This window comes from Poecilia reticulata, chromosome 5 (genome assembly GCF_904066995.2).
Source record: "Poecilia reticulata chromosome 5, P_reticulata-male-v2, whole genome shotgun sequence".
Taxonomy (NCBI): Eukaryota; Metazoa; Chordata; class Actinopteri; order Cyprinodontiformes; family Poeciliidae; genus Poecilia; species Poecilia reticulata.
The window spans coordinates 10,490,239-10,507,388 of NC_088834.1; the positions used below are offsets into that span (position 1 = coordinate 10,490,239).

Sequence of the window (17,150 nt, forward strand, 5' to 3'; positions counted from 1 at the left end):
TCCCTGCTGCCCTTTTAACACTTGTGCTGCCACATAAAGACTCTAACTATACAGCTTTGATCTGCATTAGACAGGAGCTGTCCCATTTTAGGTTGGGACCCATGTCACAAAAACTGAAGCAGTAATATTTTGTTTTCACATCCACAATAAGATTTTAGGATAAAAGGTGAGACTTCTGATGTGGTACACATAATGATTAAAATTTTTCCTTCTTTTTTTTTTGGCTCCTATTTTGATCTTATTTGGTTCTAATTACTTTTTTAAACACACACACTGCTGCTATTAGTGGCTACACTGATGTGGTTGGATGTAATGAGCAGGTCTTTGTTCCAGAGGTCTCATGGCTGGAATTACCTTACACATACAATCCTGCTGAAAGATGCCCTCTCAATATTAGGCTCACACAAAAGCCTGTGTTGTTCTGGTCTCCTCTTCCTCGGTTTCTATTGCAAGCATATTATTTTTTTTTTTGTCCTTTTAAGGTATTAAATGCTAAACCCAGATCTTGTACTTCTTCTGTCCTGCATGGAGGGTTTGTGTCTGCATTTAAAGCTTTGAACTGTATTTAGAAAAGATAGATATAGTTCAATGTTTGTTGTCACTGGCTTTCAAATAATCTTTCTAACTGTCTCTGAGCAAACTGGTAACATAAGGGTGGAAAAATACAGTACATTTATTTAAACTATATAATATTTTAATCATCTTGTTTGCAGTAATGTTCAAATAAATTCAAAGCTACTTTTGAATACAATTCACATTCATTTTCCTTTGATTTGAATTGTTGTAGATGCTAATGTCTGTCAGCAGGAAAACTCTCCTGTAGCAGTCTGTGCTACAGCTATTCTGAATAAGTTTCTGACTGAAAACATTCTTTTGTTGTGTAACAGTCTCATAAAAAAAGATGCACCAGGTTGTTTGTAATTTTCTTGATTTTATTAAGAATCCTTATTTGTACGATATTGTGTAGATGTTGCAGAAAACATCTTATTTCTATTCGAAATGGCATGCTGTATGTGAGAGTTGCCACATAGCTATTGTAAAACAGCATTTTTCTTTTATTTTAAGCTAGTCTTATCTTTTAATATTAGCGTTTAGGCAAAAAAAAAAAACATAAAGAAATCAGTATTTGTGTGAGTGAATGCAAGCCTTTTTTTTTACATGCAAGATTTCTAAGACGTTGCTAATATTTTCTGCTTATGATTTGTTTAAAGTCTCTCTCGCTCTTTTGCAATCTGAATCTGTATTAAAAATCTTTGTTTATTTCTGACTCTTTTCTTTAACATCACACTGAAAAAGAAAGAAGTTAGTGTTAACTGTTCCTCAGTTAGTGACAGTGTCTATGCTAGTAAGAGCAAACTGATTTGAAAAAGCTAAGATTTTTACATGAAAATGAGCTGATTCAAACTACCAGTCAATTTCTTGATAGCAATAGCTTTTGCATATTAATTAATTCACCTACAGTTTTTGTCAGCTTATTTATTCAGCACAAATTAATTATGGTCAATAATTTTATTAATTTGACCAAATATTCACTTACAAATTGTGTATTATCAACTCCTAAGTTGGGATTTTTGACCTCTTGATCATAACAAGGATGCATCAAATGCGGAGAAAACAAACTTCTTAATTGTGCTGCACTCATTTTCCTAAAAACTGCTAAAGTTGAACTTATTGCTCAAGTTCTGCATGCTTTTGTTTATGATTTATAAAGCTTCGAAACCTTTTCCGTCTAAATTTCTTTCCGTGACTTACACATGAGTGATGGGCTTAGTATTTTAAACCAACTGTTTAAAATAAGCATGACTCAAGCTCTGCTGAGTTTATTTTCTCCTTAAACTGTTTTTCTTGGTTTGGTTTAGTCTGTTATTAACATCCTACGTATGTATTTTTTTTCCTCCAACCACAATTGTGTGTATTTGGCCTTTTCTTTCTGGTGGAGTTTAGTTTTGTTTGCTTGGGTTGGGTTTGTTTATGTTTCTTCTCCTCTGTCTAACCTTGTCCTTGTCTCTGCGTTGCAGGTCCAGGCTGTAAGGGGAGCAGTCGGTCTCTGAGCTCCAATGCCAGTGGACATGCAGCCACATCAGGGGCTGTATTACTATGAGACCTCACCCAGCCAGCCCTCCAGAGGGTAAGACCAGCAGAACTGCTCACAGAAACTTTGCAAGTCGATTTCTTTTTTTGTTTTCATGATCATTTATACAAATTCTCATGTGTTCATGGGTTTATACTCTATCATACCTCAACATGGCTCAGTTAGAAGTGCATACTAGAAAGATGTCTTCATTACAGATGTATGGCCACATCTGTAAGGTTATATGATATAAAGAAAAATATTTAGACATTCCAAGTTTTGAGTGGCGTAGCAATTTTTTCCTTACTTTTATTTTTTATTTAAAATAATTTACTCATATATTCCCACCAGCCACTTTATTAGAAACACTTGTTCAACTATTTCTTAGCACAAATACCACATCAACCAATCAGTTATCAGTAACCTAATGCAATCTTTAGTTGCTTCGTTTCCTTACAGGCTACTAAATGGTTTTTAACCATGCATCGGAATTAGGCAGAAAGGGGATTTCTACCAAAATTGATATGTTTGTTTGGTGTCAGTATTTTGGAAACTGCTGATCTACTGAGATTTTCACTCACAACCATCTGTGAACAGTCTGAAGGCATCCTTGTGTCACCTTTTCATCATTTTCAGACCTTCCCATATTCAGCTGAGCGTTGGTCGGTCCTTCATACTGGGGTAAATCCACTTTACCCCAGTAAACTGCAGGATGAATGAGCGCTTAAACCAAATCTGGAGCTTTGTGCCGATAATTTAGAGTAGTCAGTAGTGTAACAGGTAGACTGTCTCATTTTCCTGCTTGTCTAAGCTGCCAGGACAAGACACACACTCTCAAAAATATAAAAAAAATTATGAGAAAAAAAAAAATACTCTCTTTTTTCTTACTCTTCAAGTTGAAAAAGTGTTCAGATTTTTTATTTTTTTTTTTGAAAAATAAGAAAAGTCATCTAGGCCTTCATTTAACATGAGTCAAAATCTCAAAATAATGCTGTAATTAAGACAGTTTGTAAACCTACTTTTAAAATATTTAGGTGATGTTACAGGTAGGCATATTCATTTTTTTTAAATAGCTTATCTGTGTTCTCTATTCTAATAATGTGAGCTGCAGAGCTCTGAGTATTTTCATTGATCCTGGTGCAGATGAGAAACATTTATTTTCAGTATTCCTCAAAGCATTTCTTCTGGAGGTCAAAAAAGAAACTTTTCCTGTCTCAATTAAATATTCTAAGGATGCAGAAGCCCAGGTCTATGTTCAGTTGTTGTGAACACAGCGCTAGCTCTGCCACTCACTCCCTGCTCTACGCTCCTCTGCTATCCACCCTCGCTCCCTCCCTCGCTCATGCCACCCAGGTTGCGGGTGGACTCGGCCTCTCTCTGACAGCTGCTAATTACAGGCTGACCAGGCCCCGCTGCGCTCTGCATGACTGCCTCGCGCCCCACTCAGGTTACCCAGAGAGAGGGAGAAGCAGGGAGAGTTGGAGAGAAAGGTGGCTGGGCAGAAAAGAGAGAGAGATAGATAGAGAGAGGGAGGAAGGAAGGTTTAGGGTTAGGGGAAGATAGAACAAGACAGAAAGGATTGAGGGGGGAAGAGGGAGAAACTGAAAAGTACAACTGAAGGGATGAATGGTGGAAGAGAAAAGAAGGAAGAAACGAGAATGGGGGGGGAGCACAGTGGATTAGAGAGGAGAGATTAAGGTCCTGTGTGGAATACACGTTGTTGAGAAAGAATGAAAGAAGTGAAAGGACGGCGGAGGAGCAGAGGACGATCCTGAGGAGTGAAAGAGTCTGAGAGATGGAAGAAAATAGGCAGAGGCCGATTTTGAGCGTCAGAGCATCCATTGAAATTTATGGGAGCCGCTGGAAAGTTCCAAGGCTTACTCTTTCTTCTTCTGTGGGGGAAAACCCAGATTAGTAAATTTCCATGGTGTAGACCAAGATTAGAGAGATGCAACATCTAGTGGTGGGTGCAAAGCATTGCATCAAATATTAGGACAGAGTAATTTAAAAGGCTGTTAGAGGACTTGGTTATCGGGAGTCCAATTATTTCAGAGGCGATGCTTTGCTTTAGACTTCTCTCAGAGCTGTGGTACTTGTTTACAGCAATCTGTGAACAGTCAGCTTGTGTAGAGAACATTTTGTGGCTTTTCCTCCTTTGTGGTGATGTAGGACAAAATGTGGCCATAATATAATACTTCTGAATAAAAGCAATTTGTTTATGTAACCATTGTGTTGCATTCATTCTCTCTGATGAACTGCGTTATTAAAATACAACTCTCTGTGTTGATGAAACAATATGTGCGTTTCCTTTTTTGAATTAAAATAACAAAATAAAGTAACATTCCAATGATATTCTAATTGACTCGGATGTGGGTTTCCCACGTTTAAATGTTGAATTAAAGTAGTTTTCCAGATGGGTTTTGTTGGTTTTGTAGATTTAAGTAAGCAAATGGGAACAAAAACGAATTTTGATTCAGCAGATCAGCTCTCAAAGAAAACTGGAAGTTGGAATTCGCCACTAAAGTCTTATTGGTGCATGTTCAGTCTTACTATACAATTTTATTTAGAAATATACATAATTTTTTTTTTTTTAAATCAGTCTGTTTTTATTCTATGTATTTTTATTATTCAATTATTGTCTCAGTTTGTATCAAATCTTGTCTGTATGATTAAGAAAGAAATTTCACCATGAAGCTTTTGTAAATTTCGTTCCTCATACTTAACGCTCATAATTCTGGCCTCTCTGTTATTGGCAGCATTGTACCATCGGACCAGTCTCCCTACAGCGATGTGTCGCCCCTCAGAGTTCCGCACCTCGACGGCGGTCCCCAGGACTGCCACACTATGTACAATCCCATGACTCCCAGCATGGCTCATGGATCTGGATCAGGTCCGGTTCAGGGAAACAGCAGCCACTGCTTGGATCAATACATGAGGCCTCCTCAGGTCCCTCCACCACACGGTATGATGGGCCACAGGGGCATGCCTCCCACAGAGGGTGAGTCACCGTATCTTTTTCATCCCCTTAACCTCACAGCTGCTATTGATTAGGACTTAAAGATACCTGAGAGACTGAAACTTAACCTCCACAGATTTCCACAGGAGGAATGATGAGAAGTTTGCAGTTGGACAGCTTTACTACAATGCAGGTCCCTCCAAAAGTATCGGACTTGAAACATCACAGTTGATTTATTAGGGAAGAAAATTAAGAAATATATATATATATATATATATATATATATATATATATTTTACCATAATCACAAATGTAACTTTAGCTTTTTTGAATTCATACTTCAGTTTTAAAAGTTGAGTTAGAGATCTTTTCATGTGTAATCTATTACTATCGATGGAGGATGATGTGACACAGAGGCCTGTTTCCTCAAAACATATTTTAGAAAATAGCTAAAACAAAATATCTACTCACTTAACTATTCATCTTCTATATTCACAGTTAAAGCAATATTTAAACAGTTTATCAGAATTAGAACTGTGACCAACAAGAGTGTAGGAGGATTTGAGTTTATCCTGCATAAATACACAGTGATGAGAATTGTAAGGCAGATAGTCAACTTAAAAGTCTCACTGTCTGATGAAAGACTTTCTTATGAATCTCTCTCTGTACTTTGTATTTAAAACAACACAATGATGTAGATTGAAGGGTTATTTATGTGAAAATAAACTAGAGATTAAGCAATTCTCTAGATATAATTCAAAAAATTTGACATGCAGGTCTTAATTTTAGTGACTAAAGGTTCCAATGTGTCTTTTAAATGAACATATGCTATGTACAGTAAATGTCTGGGGTTCAACTTGTTAAATAAACTCCTACAACAAATTCTGCACCACTTTAAGAATGTTATTAAATATATATCATTTATTTAAATAGATTGGCTTGTTTAACAGTTTTTTTTGTTTTTATCTAGACTTAGAAACACGCACCACAAATCCATATAAATAAATGAATTCCAGTTTTGGAAACTGCATTTATAACATCATGAGTACAAACTGGCTAAAATCATCTTGCTTGTCACCAGTTCAGCCTTTTTCAGTTTAGGTTTTCAGACAATTAAATTTTAATCCAGTTTACTTTTGTGTATTTATAAATAATCTTACTTAGTCTAATTTCATGAATTGATTATGTTTCTTTGGAACTGTTTGCATGTGAACTTCGATCTTTTCTCTTTCAAATCCTACAGGTAGCAATAGCGCCCCCTACTGCAACCAGAATAACATGATGTCGTCGCATCCCAACTTCTGTCAGCTTCAGCCCAGCTCTGAGCAGATCGGCTCTGGTGACGGTGGGGAAAAAAGCAGCTGCTTAAAATGAACATATTCCTGTCACAAACTTTCTATTTAAGATGAAGACTGATCCTCTTTTTTTTTTCCTCAAAAAAACTTCTGTCCCCTCTAGGCTCAAGGTTCTCCACACCTCGCTCTATGTTGAAGCTGAGTAAAAAGAGAGCCCTGTCCATCTCACCTCTGTCTGATGCCAGTTTAGACCTGCAGACCGTCATTCGGACCTCGCCCAACTCGCTCGTGGCCTTCGTTAACTCTCGCTGTAACCCCAACGGAGCCAGCTCCTATGGTCATCTGTCTGTGAGCGCCATGAGGTATAATTCAACATTTTTATGAGTCTAGTACCTCAACCATCAGTGTTCGTAGCCTGATGAAACTATTGATGGAACAAAAACTAATTACATAGATGTTTTTCAAATGTATTGTTTATTAGTGAAATAAAAAAATGGCACCATGATAAATCATTTAGAAACGTTTCCCATCTCGTTGATGTGGCACCTAGATTATGTTTGTGGTCTATATTGTTACATTCATAAACGCTGTTGTTAATTCACAACTTAGCAACGTGTTCTGGTTATCTTCTTTAAATGTTAACAATTTAGTAATTTAGTGTTCAATTTGTTTTTCTTTGAGTGATAATGTGGTATATTTTGCCTCCTCAGTCCATCTCTGAATTATTCCGGCAACATTAGCTGCCACTCCAGACAGCAAGGCTCCATATACGGAGGAAATGGTGGCACACCTCTGGGTGTTCACACACCAGGTCCCTGCCAAGCTTCCCGTTTACCGCCCCACAATCCCCGACTCCTCGTTCCACCTAAGCATGGACATGTAAGATGGCTTTCAACCCGACATCACAAAGCTTTGACAGTAGATCAGCAGCTTCTGCTCATGATGCAGTGAAAAAACATACATTTCACACAGGAATCTGACGTGTATGAACGAACTGAAGAAAACAATGTTGTATGTACTGTTTAGCAGCTGAAAACAGAGCCAGGTCTGGTAGGCGTGATGGACGGCATGAATGTAAAGAACCTGGAGGAAAGGTCAGAGGGAGATGTAGCCAGTCCTTCCTCCACCGGCACTCAGGTGAAGTCATGACCTTTTTGTGATATTTACATCTGATCTTTTCCAGGTATGATCATTTCATATTTGACAGAAAGCCATGTTCCAACTTTTGTTTTATCAGCAGCAGAATAAATCTGAACTGTAAGACGAGGCCAATTTGGCATTTGGAGTAAGCCTGAGCTAAATGAGATTTCTTTTCTACAAAAATGCTTTAGCAGGATCATCTGATGGGCTTGCTGGATGGCAGAGACGACTTGGACAAGGAGGACGGGAAGCCGGAGCCGGAGACCATCTATGAAACCAACTGTCGCTGGGAGAACTGCAACAAGGAGTTTGACACACAAGACCAACTTGTTCATGTGAGACATTTTACACGTCATCAATCAGTTGGACTAAAACAAAACCGTAACTTTTTGATACAATTAGAAACGTCACTGGATTTTATCTGTCACCAAAGAGGTGAATATCGTGATGCAGAAACAAATGATATATGGGTTCCAGGATGCTATGTAAATAAAAATCTAGTGGTGTGGAGTGTATTTGGAATAGTTTTTAGATCTAATTGCAACTTTTTTTTTTAAGTGTGTCTCTAACTGCTTTGTACATCTGAAGACGGATATTTTTGTACATTCTTCACAGAAAAGCTCAGTTGGATGGATGATGATTTAATTTTGTGAGGTTTTCTTTCAGTATTGGCCTGTATTTAGTTCCATCCATGTTCCTATTAACTCTGATTCACTTCTTGCTGAGAAAAGACCCCCTCAACAGCATGACGCTTCCACTACCATGTTTCACCATGAGGATGGTGTATTCAGCTAAATGTGCAGTGGTTGCATTTTGCTAAACATAGCATCTTGGTTGTTTGCTCAAAAAAAAAAAAAAACGTACTCTTTGGAGCTTCAGTCAGTTACACTCATTCTATTTTTTATGTCTTTGTCATCCTTTTAGCACATAAACAACGAGCACATCCACGGAGAGAAGAAGGAGTTTGTCTGTCATTGGCAGGAGTGTTCTCGAGAGCAGAGGCCTTTTAAAGCTCAGTACATGCTCGTGGTTCACATGCGCAGACACACAGGAGAGAAGCCACACAAGTGCACTGTAAGGATCTTTGAAGTCTTTGTCTTCCATTTACTGATCTAAAGTTAAAGTGCAGATAAATGAATGTCCTTTTGTAGCTTAGAAGGAAAGCGATTTAATTTCTCATCTTCATAATCTTTAGGCTTACAATCTGTGCAGACTTACTCTATATCAGCCACAAGTATTATTAAAACATATTAATGAAAAGCTTTTCAGGGTCTCTTTAATTCAACAAGTATATTATTGTGGAGCACCAGATCTTTTAATAAAAGCTTTAGATATGCATTATTTATTTGATCATGTTTAATGTTACCTGACTGTCACGATAAACTTTTGCGAATGTTTTCTGTTATAGTTTGAAGGCTGTAATAAAGCCTACTCTCGCTTGGAGAATTTGAAGACCCACTTGCGCTCTCACACTGGGGAGAAACCATACGTATGCGAACATGAGGGGTGCAATAAAGCCTTCTCCAACGCTTCAGACCGGGCCAAGCACCAGAATCGAACTCATTCCAATGAGGTACTAAGACAGACAAGTTTAAAGAGTGAAACTGAACAACTATCTGACGGCTAATCAATTTAGCTTTATTGGGAAACCTCTCCCATTATTTACTGTATAAGAATTTTTATGGGGGGTTTTTGTGTGTCTTACAGAAACCATATGTTTGTAAGATCCCTGGTTGCACTAAGCGATACACAGATCCAAGCTCTTTGCGTAAGCATGTGAAGACAGTACATGGCCCCGAAGCCCATATCACCAAGAAGCATCGTGGAGACACAGGCCCACGACCCCTTGGCTCAGCGCTGACCCCTGGAGGCCAAACATCGGAGCTGCTCCTCGAAAAGGAGGAGACATGCAGGGAAGACTGCAAATTGTTGGCGCCTGAGACTACCATGGTCAGTGACAAACATTACTGAAGGCTGCTGTAGAGAACAGCAAAGAGAATAAACTCAGACAAATCTATTTAACTATTCTTAGAAGATTCACTAAAACTTTTCATCTCTTCGTTTGACTTTCAGAAGTCCCAGCCAAGTCCTGGTGCTCAGTCGTCTTGCAGCAGCGAGCGTTCTCCACTGGGGAGCACCAATAACAATGACAGTGGTGTGGAAATGAACCTAAATGCAGCAGGAAGCTTGGATGACCTCACAGCTTTAGAGGATGGAGTTGCAGGTGGAGGAGGCGGCGGAGGAGGGGAGCCAGGAACAATGGGAATGTCTGCTCAGGCTCTGAAAAGGCTGGAGAACCTGAAGATTGACAAGCTAAAGCAAATTCGAAGGCCGACTCCTCCTGGCCGCTGCGCCAGTAACAAACTTCCTGCCATTTCTGGTACTTACTGGAAAGAAAGATTTTGAGCCATTTCATTTTTTGTCACATTTTGATTACAGAACTCACTGTATTTTATGTGATAGGGCAACACAAAATTGTGCGTAATTGTGAAGTGGAAGGAAAATGGTACAAAGTTTCAAAAGTTTTTACAGATAAAAATCTGAAAGTGTGGCATTGAGTTGAATTCACTCCCCTTTATCCCTATATCTCATTTGCTCATCTTCCAATCCCTAAGTTGATTGGAAGATTAGCAAAGGTAAATATTGACCAACACTTTATAAAAATGCTGAAAGCGCTGCAAGTGTCTTATGGAAGTAGTTAATCTTTCAGCTGGAAAATTACTCGAAACATGCACTCATAGCTGCAAATTTATTGTTTTTAATCTAGAAATTATCTATTTCAGAATGTGGCACAAGACAATAGTTTGTGTTTACAGATGGTCCATCTATTTTGATTGAACTTTGCTATTTGGCAAAAATACAATCAGCCAAAGCTGGTAGAGAAATGCCTCAAAAGACTTGCTGAACAGCAAAAAGCAACATGTGTATGCCATACTTTCAAGTTTTTTTTTTATTCTGACAAAATCCCATTAAAGCATGGGTTTATCAAAATGCAAAAATGTTAATTGAATACATTGCCAGGCACAGTGGAAGACGTTTAAATAATTTTCTCCTTAATTTTTCTTTCTAGGTTCAGGGGACAACATGGGGTTGTGTGCACCTTCTCCACTTAATCGACGTGTAATGGAGCTGTCCAACCACGAGCTGGGAGCTGGAAATATAGCAAACTCTACTAATGACAGGAGAGGAAGTGGCACAAGCAGCCTAAGCTCAGCATACACAGTGAGCCGTCGCTCCTCTATGGCTTCCCCTTACCTATCCAGTAGACGCTCCAGTGATGTCTCACAAATAGGAGGGACAGCAGGGGGCGGATGTCACCTTCTGAGTCCAGAACAAGCTGGGGGAGACCCTCTTTCACCTGAAACCTATCGTAGAGGAGCTCCATGTCCCGGAGGTGGAGGGTTACCAGGTCTCCCCAACTTAACACCTGCTCAGCACTACAGTCTGAAGGCCAAATATGCTGCAGCCACTGGCGGACCTCCACCCACTCCTTTACCTAACATGGAGCAGCCCGGTACACCAGTAAGAAGGGGGGGTCCTTTGAGTGAGTACCAAGGGCAGCCTTTACCTCCTTTCCTTCAGCAAGGAGGTCCTCGGCGGCACAGTGCCAACACAGAATACGGTACTGGAGTTATCTACCCTCACCAGGCTCCAGGTAACAACACCAGGCGGGCCAGTGATCCGGTACGATCAGTAGCAGACCCACAAGCTCTACCCAAACGCTTCAACAGCCTCAATAATGTGGCCATGATGGGCCGCAGAAATGCACTGCAACTTCGTGGCTCTGACACAGGTCTTTCCCGCCACATGTACTCCCCACGTCCACCGAGCATCACAGAAAATGTAATGATGGAAGCTATGGGTATGGAGCCCCATCTCAACACTGTTGATCCCAGGGATCGTTCCATGATGATGACCCCTGTAGAGAGAAACTTTATGAGTTTCCAGCAACAGAATCCAACAATGGGAGGTGGAGGTCCACTTTCAAACCAGCTGTCCCCGAGCCATGACTCTCTGGGCTGCCCGGATCCCGCTTACATGCAGCGGCATTACCAGGGACACGGAGGAGAAGTCATATCCAGAGCTAGTGGGAATCCATTAGGTCAAGCAAGACCTACACAGCCAGATGGGATGTCAAATACACTTCTCCAACAGGCCGAGTATGGCATGAGCACCTGCCAGCTGAGTCCGTCCGGTCCGCATTACCCAGGCATAGGTCAAGGCAGTGACAGTGGGGGTCCTTGGAATGACAACCACAACCAAATCCAAACTTCAAGCCATGCAATTCAGAACCAGCAATCGGTGCGGTTCTCAGATTCCAGTCTGCAGCCTCAACAAACACAAGCTCACTTTAACAATCAGACAGCCCTCTACAACAATCCTGATGGCACTCACAAACCTTTCATCAAGCCCGAGCAACAGTTTCACCCTGGTATGGGTGGTGGAGATGCCTGTCAGAGTGCGAAGCTCCAACAGCAACGAATCCTCCTGCAGCAAACACAGACTTTCCCCCAACAGAGTGGTCAAGTGATGATGAGAAACTCTGGCCACCCAAGCTGTGATTTTCAAGGGCAGAACCCAAGTTCGTATCCTAGTGGAGGTGGCTTAAGTTTGGGCTGTGCCGGTTCTGCGCTGTCAGAAGGCCAAAGGTCAGAAACCCCAATGATGCAGGTGAAGGAAATGATGGTGAGGAATTATGTGCAGTCTCAGCAAGCACTCATGTGGGAGCAGCAACAAGAGCAAGAGCAGCAGAGTGGAATAAAGCCACCTTCTCTTTCTGACAACATGGGTTTGAATGCTCAAGCAGCAATGATGCAACACAGCCCAGAGCACCAGAATCAGAACCTATATCCCAACCAGATGTATCCCTCTTACCCAGAACGTAACCTGGTCATGAGTCCTGCTGCCCACAGCCGAGGGCCCACCGCAGTTGCACCTAAAGATCAGCACCTGACAGGTCTCCAGGGCACATGCTACAATCAGGAAATGGTTGTGCCTAGGCCACCTCAGGGACGCAAGCCTCTCAGCCGCCAGAACAGTTTGCCACAGGTAGGAGGGGGTTACCTTGGCGGCTCCCCCCACCTGAGCCCTGTGCACTCCACTTCCAGCCCCAGACGAGGGGTGCGCCTTCCACCTGTCCAGCATCCACAGCACCCTCAAAATGAAATGTTTTCTCCCTCCAACAACAACAACAACAACATGTACTACACAGGTCAGATTAATATGAATATGGAAAAACACAGGGACCCCCAGAATGGACCTTGCCTTAACCAGCCGACCAATATGGGACCGCCAAACTTGGACCCAGCAGGTGACACCAAATCTTCCCCTATGGCTCCCTATCCGGAATCTAGTCCCATCTCGAATGCCTTAGAAAACCTGGACTTGGAGAATGCTCGCATTGACTTTACTTCCATCATCGATGAAGCTGATTCTTCCTCATTTAGTCCAGTCAACAATCCTCTCCAAGGTCTTCCAGGATCATCCTCCCAGGCTTCTTCCCGCCTCACCACCCCACAAACGTCCGTCAGCCTGGCTCCGGGCACTGGCCTGTCCAACATGGCTGTGGGTGACATGACATCCATGCTTACCTCACTGGCTGGGGAAAATAAGTACCTGAACACTCTGTCTTAGGGGACAATAGGGCATCTTAGCATGCGTTAGCTATGGACAAGCAATAAACACTCGCCTTGGCCTTGTTTTTGTTTTTCAAAATCAGATTCTGTCACTTTGAGGGATTTTGACTGAAGGCTTAGCCAGACCAGAAAGACTGTGAAGTGGAACTGTTCATAAAATGGATCAATAGTACTAAAACCAGCAATAGCTTATTGGGGACTCATATAAAAAGATTTGATAATGTAGTCTAATAGGTTTTGGGTGCAAGTTGAGGCAAAGCTACTAATACAGTCTAATCACTTTTAAAAAATATGCAAACCACCATCAAAAACCTTAAAACCAAAAGTGCCGGCTTTTCCCCATTTATAATTTTTCCCCTGCTGCCTTGGTACATTTTTTTCTGTGCCTTAGTGTAAGACAGAACTATTTTTTAATTTGAACATAGGATGCCGAACAGTTTTTATCAATCGAAGAGGGCTTTGGCAACAATGGAGCAAAGAAGGATTTATGTGAATATGTTTTATAAATATATATATATATATATACATATATATATATATAAACAAAATGTGTATACGACAATGAGACATTGAAAGGTTGTCTTTTGATAGTTTGCTTGATAGTTTGCTTGAAGCTCAATGTTCAGGGGTTAGTATTTTTTGTTTGTTTGAAGAGACAAGAAAGCTATGCTTTTAGTGATTGAGAAATGTTTCTCTGGCCTTGTAAATCTTCTGTGTTACTCTTGATTTCCTCCTTTTCAGTATCAACACAATCTATACCAGCAACATATCAGTATTCCTACATATGCACCATTGCAGAGCAGTCACATGCATTGTAACCCTACACCTATCCCTACACACTGACACTCAGGACTTGTTTTGAATCTTTAGTGTGCACACTACATGTACGTTTGACTTGCCTTTCCAGACAGAGTTTGCACTCCACTTGTTTACTTTAAGTGTTTCTAAAGCAGCTACTTTTTTTATCAGGTGTCTTTATAACAGAATGTGCCTACCACTTCTGAGGTACAGAATGTGAGAAAAGCTCAATTATAGTACATTTATGTTTACTGGCGTCCTTATTGACGGTGTGATAAAAGCTTTAAAATTAGTTCATCTTTTATTGCAGTGTCATAATCTCACATTGAAATGTCAAAAATGAATTTGAGTACATTTATACCGGCTTTAGTTTTTTAAAATTATTATTTTAAATAAATACAATGAAACTGATCAGCAACTTTCTCATTATTGCATAAATGCAATGAATGGGAAAAGCAAATAGTAAAATACAAGAGACATTGACAAAAAAATGACGTTAAACTGTGTTGCTCTTTAAATCAACATTAATACGGCACAGATTAAATTGATTTCTCTGGACTAGATATAGGTGTATTACCCATTCCTTATGGATAAAAACTTAAGACAAGGTTAAAAATGGACTATTGATTGAAATACCAAAATAATCTGGCATTTCAATCAGTTCAGGATGTCTTGTACAGACTAATTACTGAATAAAACTTCCTGGCCTCCCAAGTCAACTTTTAATACAAAATATACACCAAATGAGATTTGATTTATTTTAAAGCACGTAAATAACGTCTTTTTTCAGGATGACATTTTGCTACTGCAATAAAAGGTGCATATATTTTGGAACTTTTAACACATCTTTTTCAGTGTTTCCAGTAAATGTCGCCAGCATTAACAGTGATTTATATATGGCAGCATGTATGTTTTAACAGACTGCATTTTCTGTACAATAATCTAACCACCAGCTCACACAGGACAGCTGAGGGTGATAGTAACTGAGGATATTGAGTTAATGTGTAATCGTTTCCTATATTTTAGAAACTGAGGTACATTCATAGGACAACCTACTGCACTTTGGCTCTAATCCCAAAGAGTTACATTCTGCATAACTAATTCACAAAAAGGCTAATCCTGCTACCACTGTAGTAAAGTGTTTATCAGGTACAGAGAGGTACTTTAACAGCTGAGCTGTATCCCAGGAAGAAAGCAGCAGCTCGCTTTAGTAAAGTGGTTTTGCACTGATTACAGCACTGTTTGGAAAATATCCCTGTGCCTTTCAGTGACTCACGCCAACCTCAGTTACATGACTATACAGACTTCATACAGTATTTGATTAGGTCAAAGATCAGAGCCTTTTAAGCTTCCTGAGGCCACACTAAAGTATTTCATAAAGCATGAATATTCAGCAGATCACAGTATTGTCACCTCAGCGTTAGCACCAATTAATATTTCCTCAGTTTGGAATAAGTGCACATTGTACCAAAGATTCAAGGTAACAGAGGAAAAGATGCACAAATAGAGTATTAAAGCTCAACACTAACACTACCCCAAAGTACATGGACATTAATTGTTAGTGACATCATGTAGAATGTATATGTTTTGTACAAAATCTTTTTTATATTAATGAACCTTATGATTGTTGCCCTCCTTGTGTGCGTGTGTGTGTGTGTGAGATTTTTTTTTTCTTTTTTGTAACTGTCATTCTTCATTCTGACTTATTTTGCTGGCAAAAGATTATCACTTTTAGCAAAACAAAGCTATTTTAGTAGCAAAAACTAATAGAATAAAGTGAAGTGTTTTATTTTCTGTACAATTTTCTACATTTTTATACATATGTGCTATATTTTACCAGTTCATAAATAAACCTGCAGTTTGATATGGGTGCCAATGTTTTGTCAAATTCTTAAATGTCTGGTGTGTTGTAATAAAAGTCACTACAACTGATTGCAAAGTGGTTCATAGACGGCCAAAGGGCATCATATTATTGACTTCATCTTATCTTAAATGTATAAGTAATGCCTACTGATTCTTTGGCTTATTGCAGATATGCTTGCAGCTCATTACTGTAATTTTAACTATATCTGTACAGTCCCCATAAAGGATCCTAACATCTGATTGGCTACAAAGAAAGTCCACTTTGGACCAATCACCATCAACTATAGCATAGCTAATTCTGCACAATGACTGCAGTACATCATAATGGAAGATGGAATAAATTCACCATATGATAAACAAAACTGGACATATGTAACTAATCTATATTAAATGAAATAATTCAAAGATATATGGATATTTATAAGATGAAATATTTTAGCTTTCATTTAGTGGTTCAAGGTATCAAGCAGTGATGAGGGGAGAGGCTACAATTAATCTTTATTTAAATGATTGAGCAGTTCAACATGTCAAATGTCCATTTAATGACCCATATTAGCAGTTTGGAATTTTTAATTCTGCTATAATAAGCATCTTCTATAGTAATATGTCTTATATAATATGGGAACTTGATATGTAATGGCAACATTTTCATTATTTCCACATTTATTATCCATTTTCTTGATTTTAAATCAATCATTTAAATAACAGAATTGGCCCTGAACAGGTCACCAGTTCCTCACAGGAAAACACAACCATGCATTCATGCTCTCATACCTAAGGAGAGTTGGAGTATTCGATTGACACAGCAGTCACGGTTTTTGATTGTGGGAGGCAGCTGAAGGAAAACCCACATATACAGGAGAAGATCTCTCAAACTCTGACAGACCACAAACCTGGATTTGAACTCAGGACCTTCTTTTTCTTTGTGCCACCCAAAAATATTTTATAGTAATACTTATTTGCTTATTTTTTGTTTTAATTTTAATGCACACTGTTTTATTTCAAATTAAATGTTCTAATTTTGGCACTTTTGATCCTTTACTCTTGCTGACCAACAAATGTAGGGCCTCTTTTTCTCCTGTAGAGGGCAGCACAGCCTGAGAGAAAAAAATGCATTCAGTTCCATTCACAGCATCCATAAGAACATTAGTACTACATGGTATAATGTATACCCATTCACCCATGTGAGCTGTTAAATTGCACTAATTTTCTATCTTTTCATCACAGTTTTTTTTTTTCCTTTTGTAATTTAGATAAGAACTTCTGGAAGAATTTATTTTTATCCAGTGGAGAAACTGGAAAACCCCTTGTTATGAATATGAGCTACAGCACATAGCAACCTGTGAGGGGCTGCAGTCACATGCTCCAGCAAGCTGCCAAGATTAAGTGGA

General features: G+C 39.5%; 1 protein-coding gene across 5 annotated transcripts in view; it reads left to right on the top strand.

Moving 5' to 3' along the window:
• The window catches only part of gli1 (GLI family zinc finger 1), a 55,799-nt gene extending 39,971 nt beyond the window's left edge, over positions 1-15,828 (top strand). For 2 of the 5 annotated variants that reach the window (XM_017305036.2, XM_008408459.3), the window contains 12 exons: positions 2,019-2,128; positions 4,828-5,069; positions 6,271-6,372; positions 6,486-6,684; positions 7,033-7,201; positions 7,349-7,459; positions 7,654-7,797; positions 8,387-8,536; positions 8,871-9,035; positions 9,170-9,412; positions 9,536-9,842; positions 10,533-15,828. In XM_017305036.2, coding sequence (XP_017160525.2) covers positions 2,058-2,128; positions 4,828-5,069; positions 6,271-6,372; positions 6,486-6,684; positions 7,033-7,201; positions 7,349-7,459; positions 7,654-7,797; positions 8,387-8,536; positions 8,871-9,035; positions 9,170-9,412; positions 9,536-9,842; positions 10,533-13,096 — 4,467 coding nt within the window. In that variant the 5' untranslated portion in view covers positions 2,019-2,057 and the 3' untranslated portion in view covers positions 13,097-15,828. The remainder of the gene's footprint in view (positions 1-2,018; positions 2,129-4,827; positions 5,070-6,270; positions 6,373-6,485; positions 6,685-7,032; positions 7,202-7,348; positions 7,460-7,653; positions 7,798-8,386; positions 8,537-8,870; positions 9,036-9,169; positions 9,413-9,535; positions 9,843-10,532) is intronic. The other 3 variants (XM_017305039.2, XM_017305038.2, XM_017305037.2) reach the window with 3 other exon arrangements.
• Positions 15,829-17,150: the final 1,322 nt, after the last annotated feature.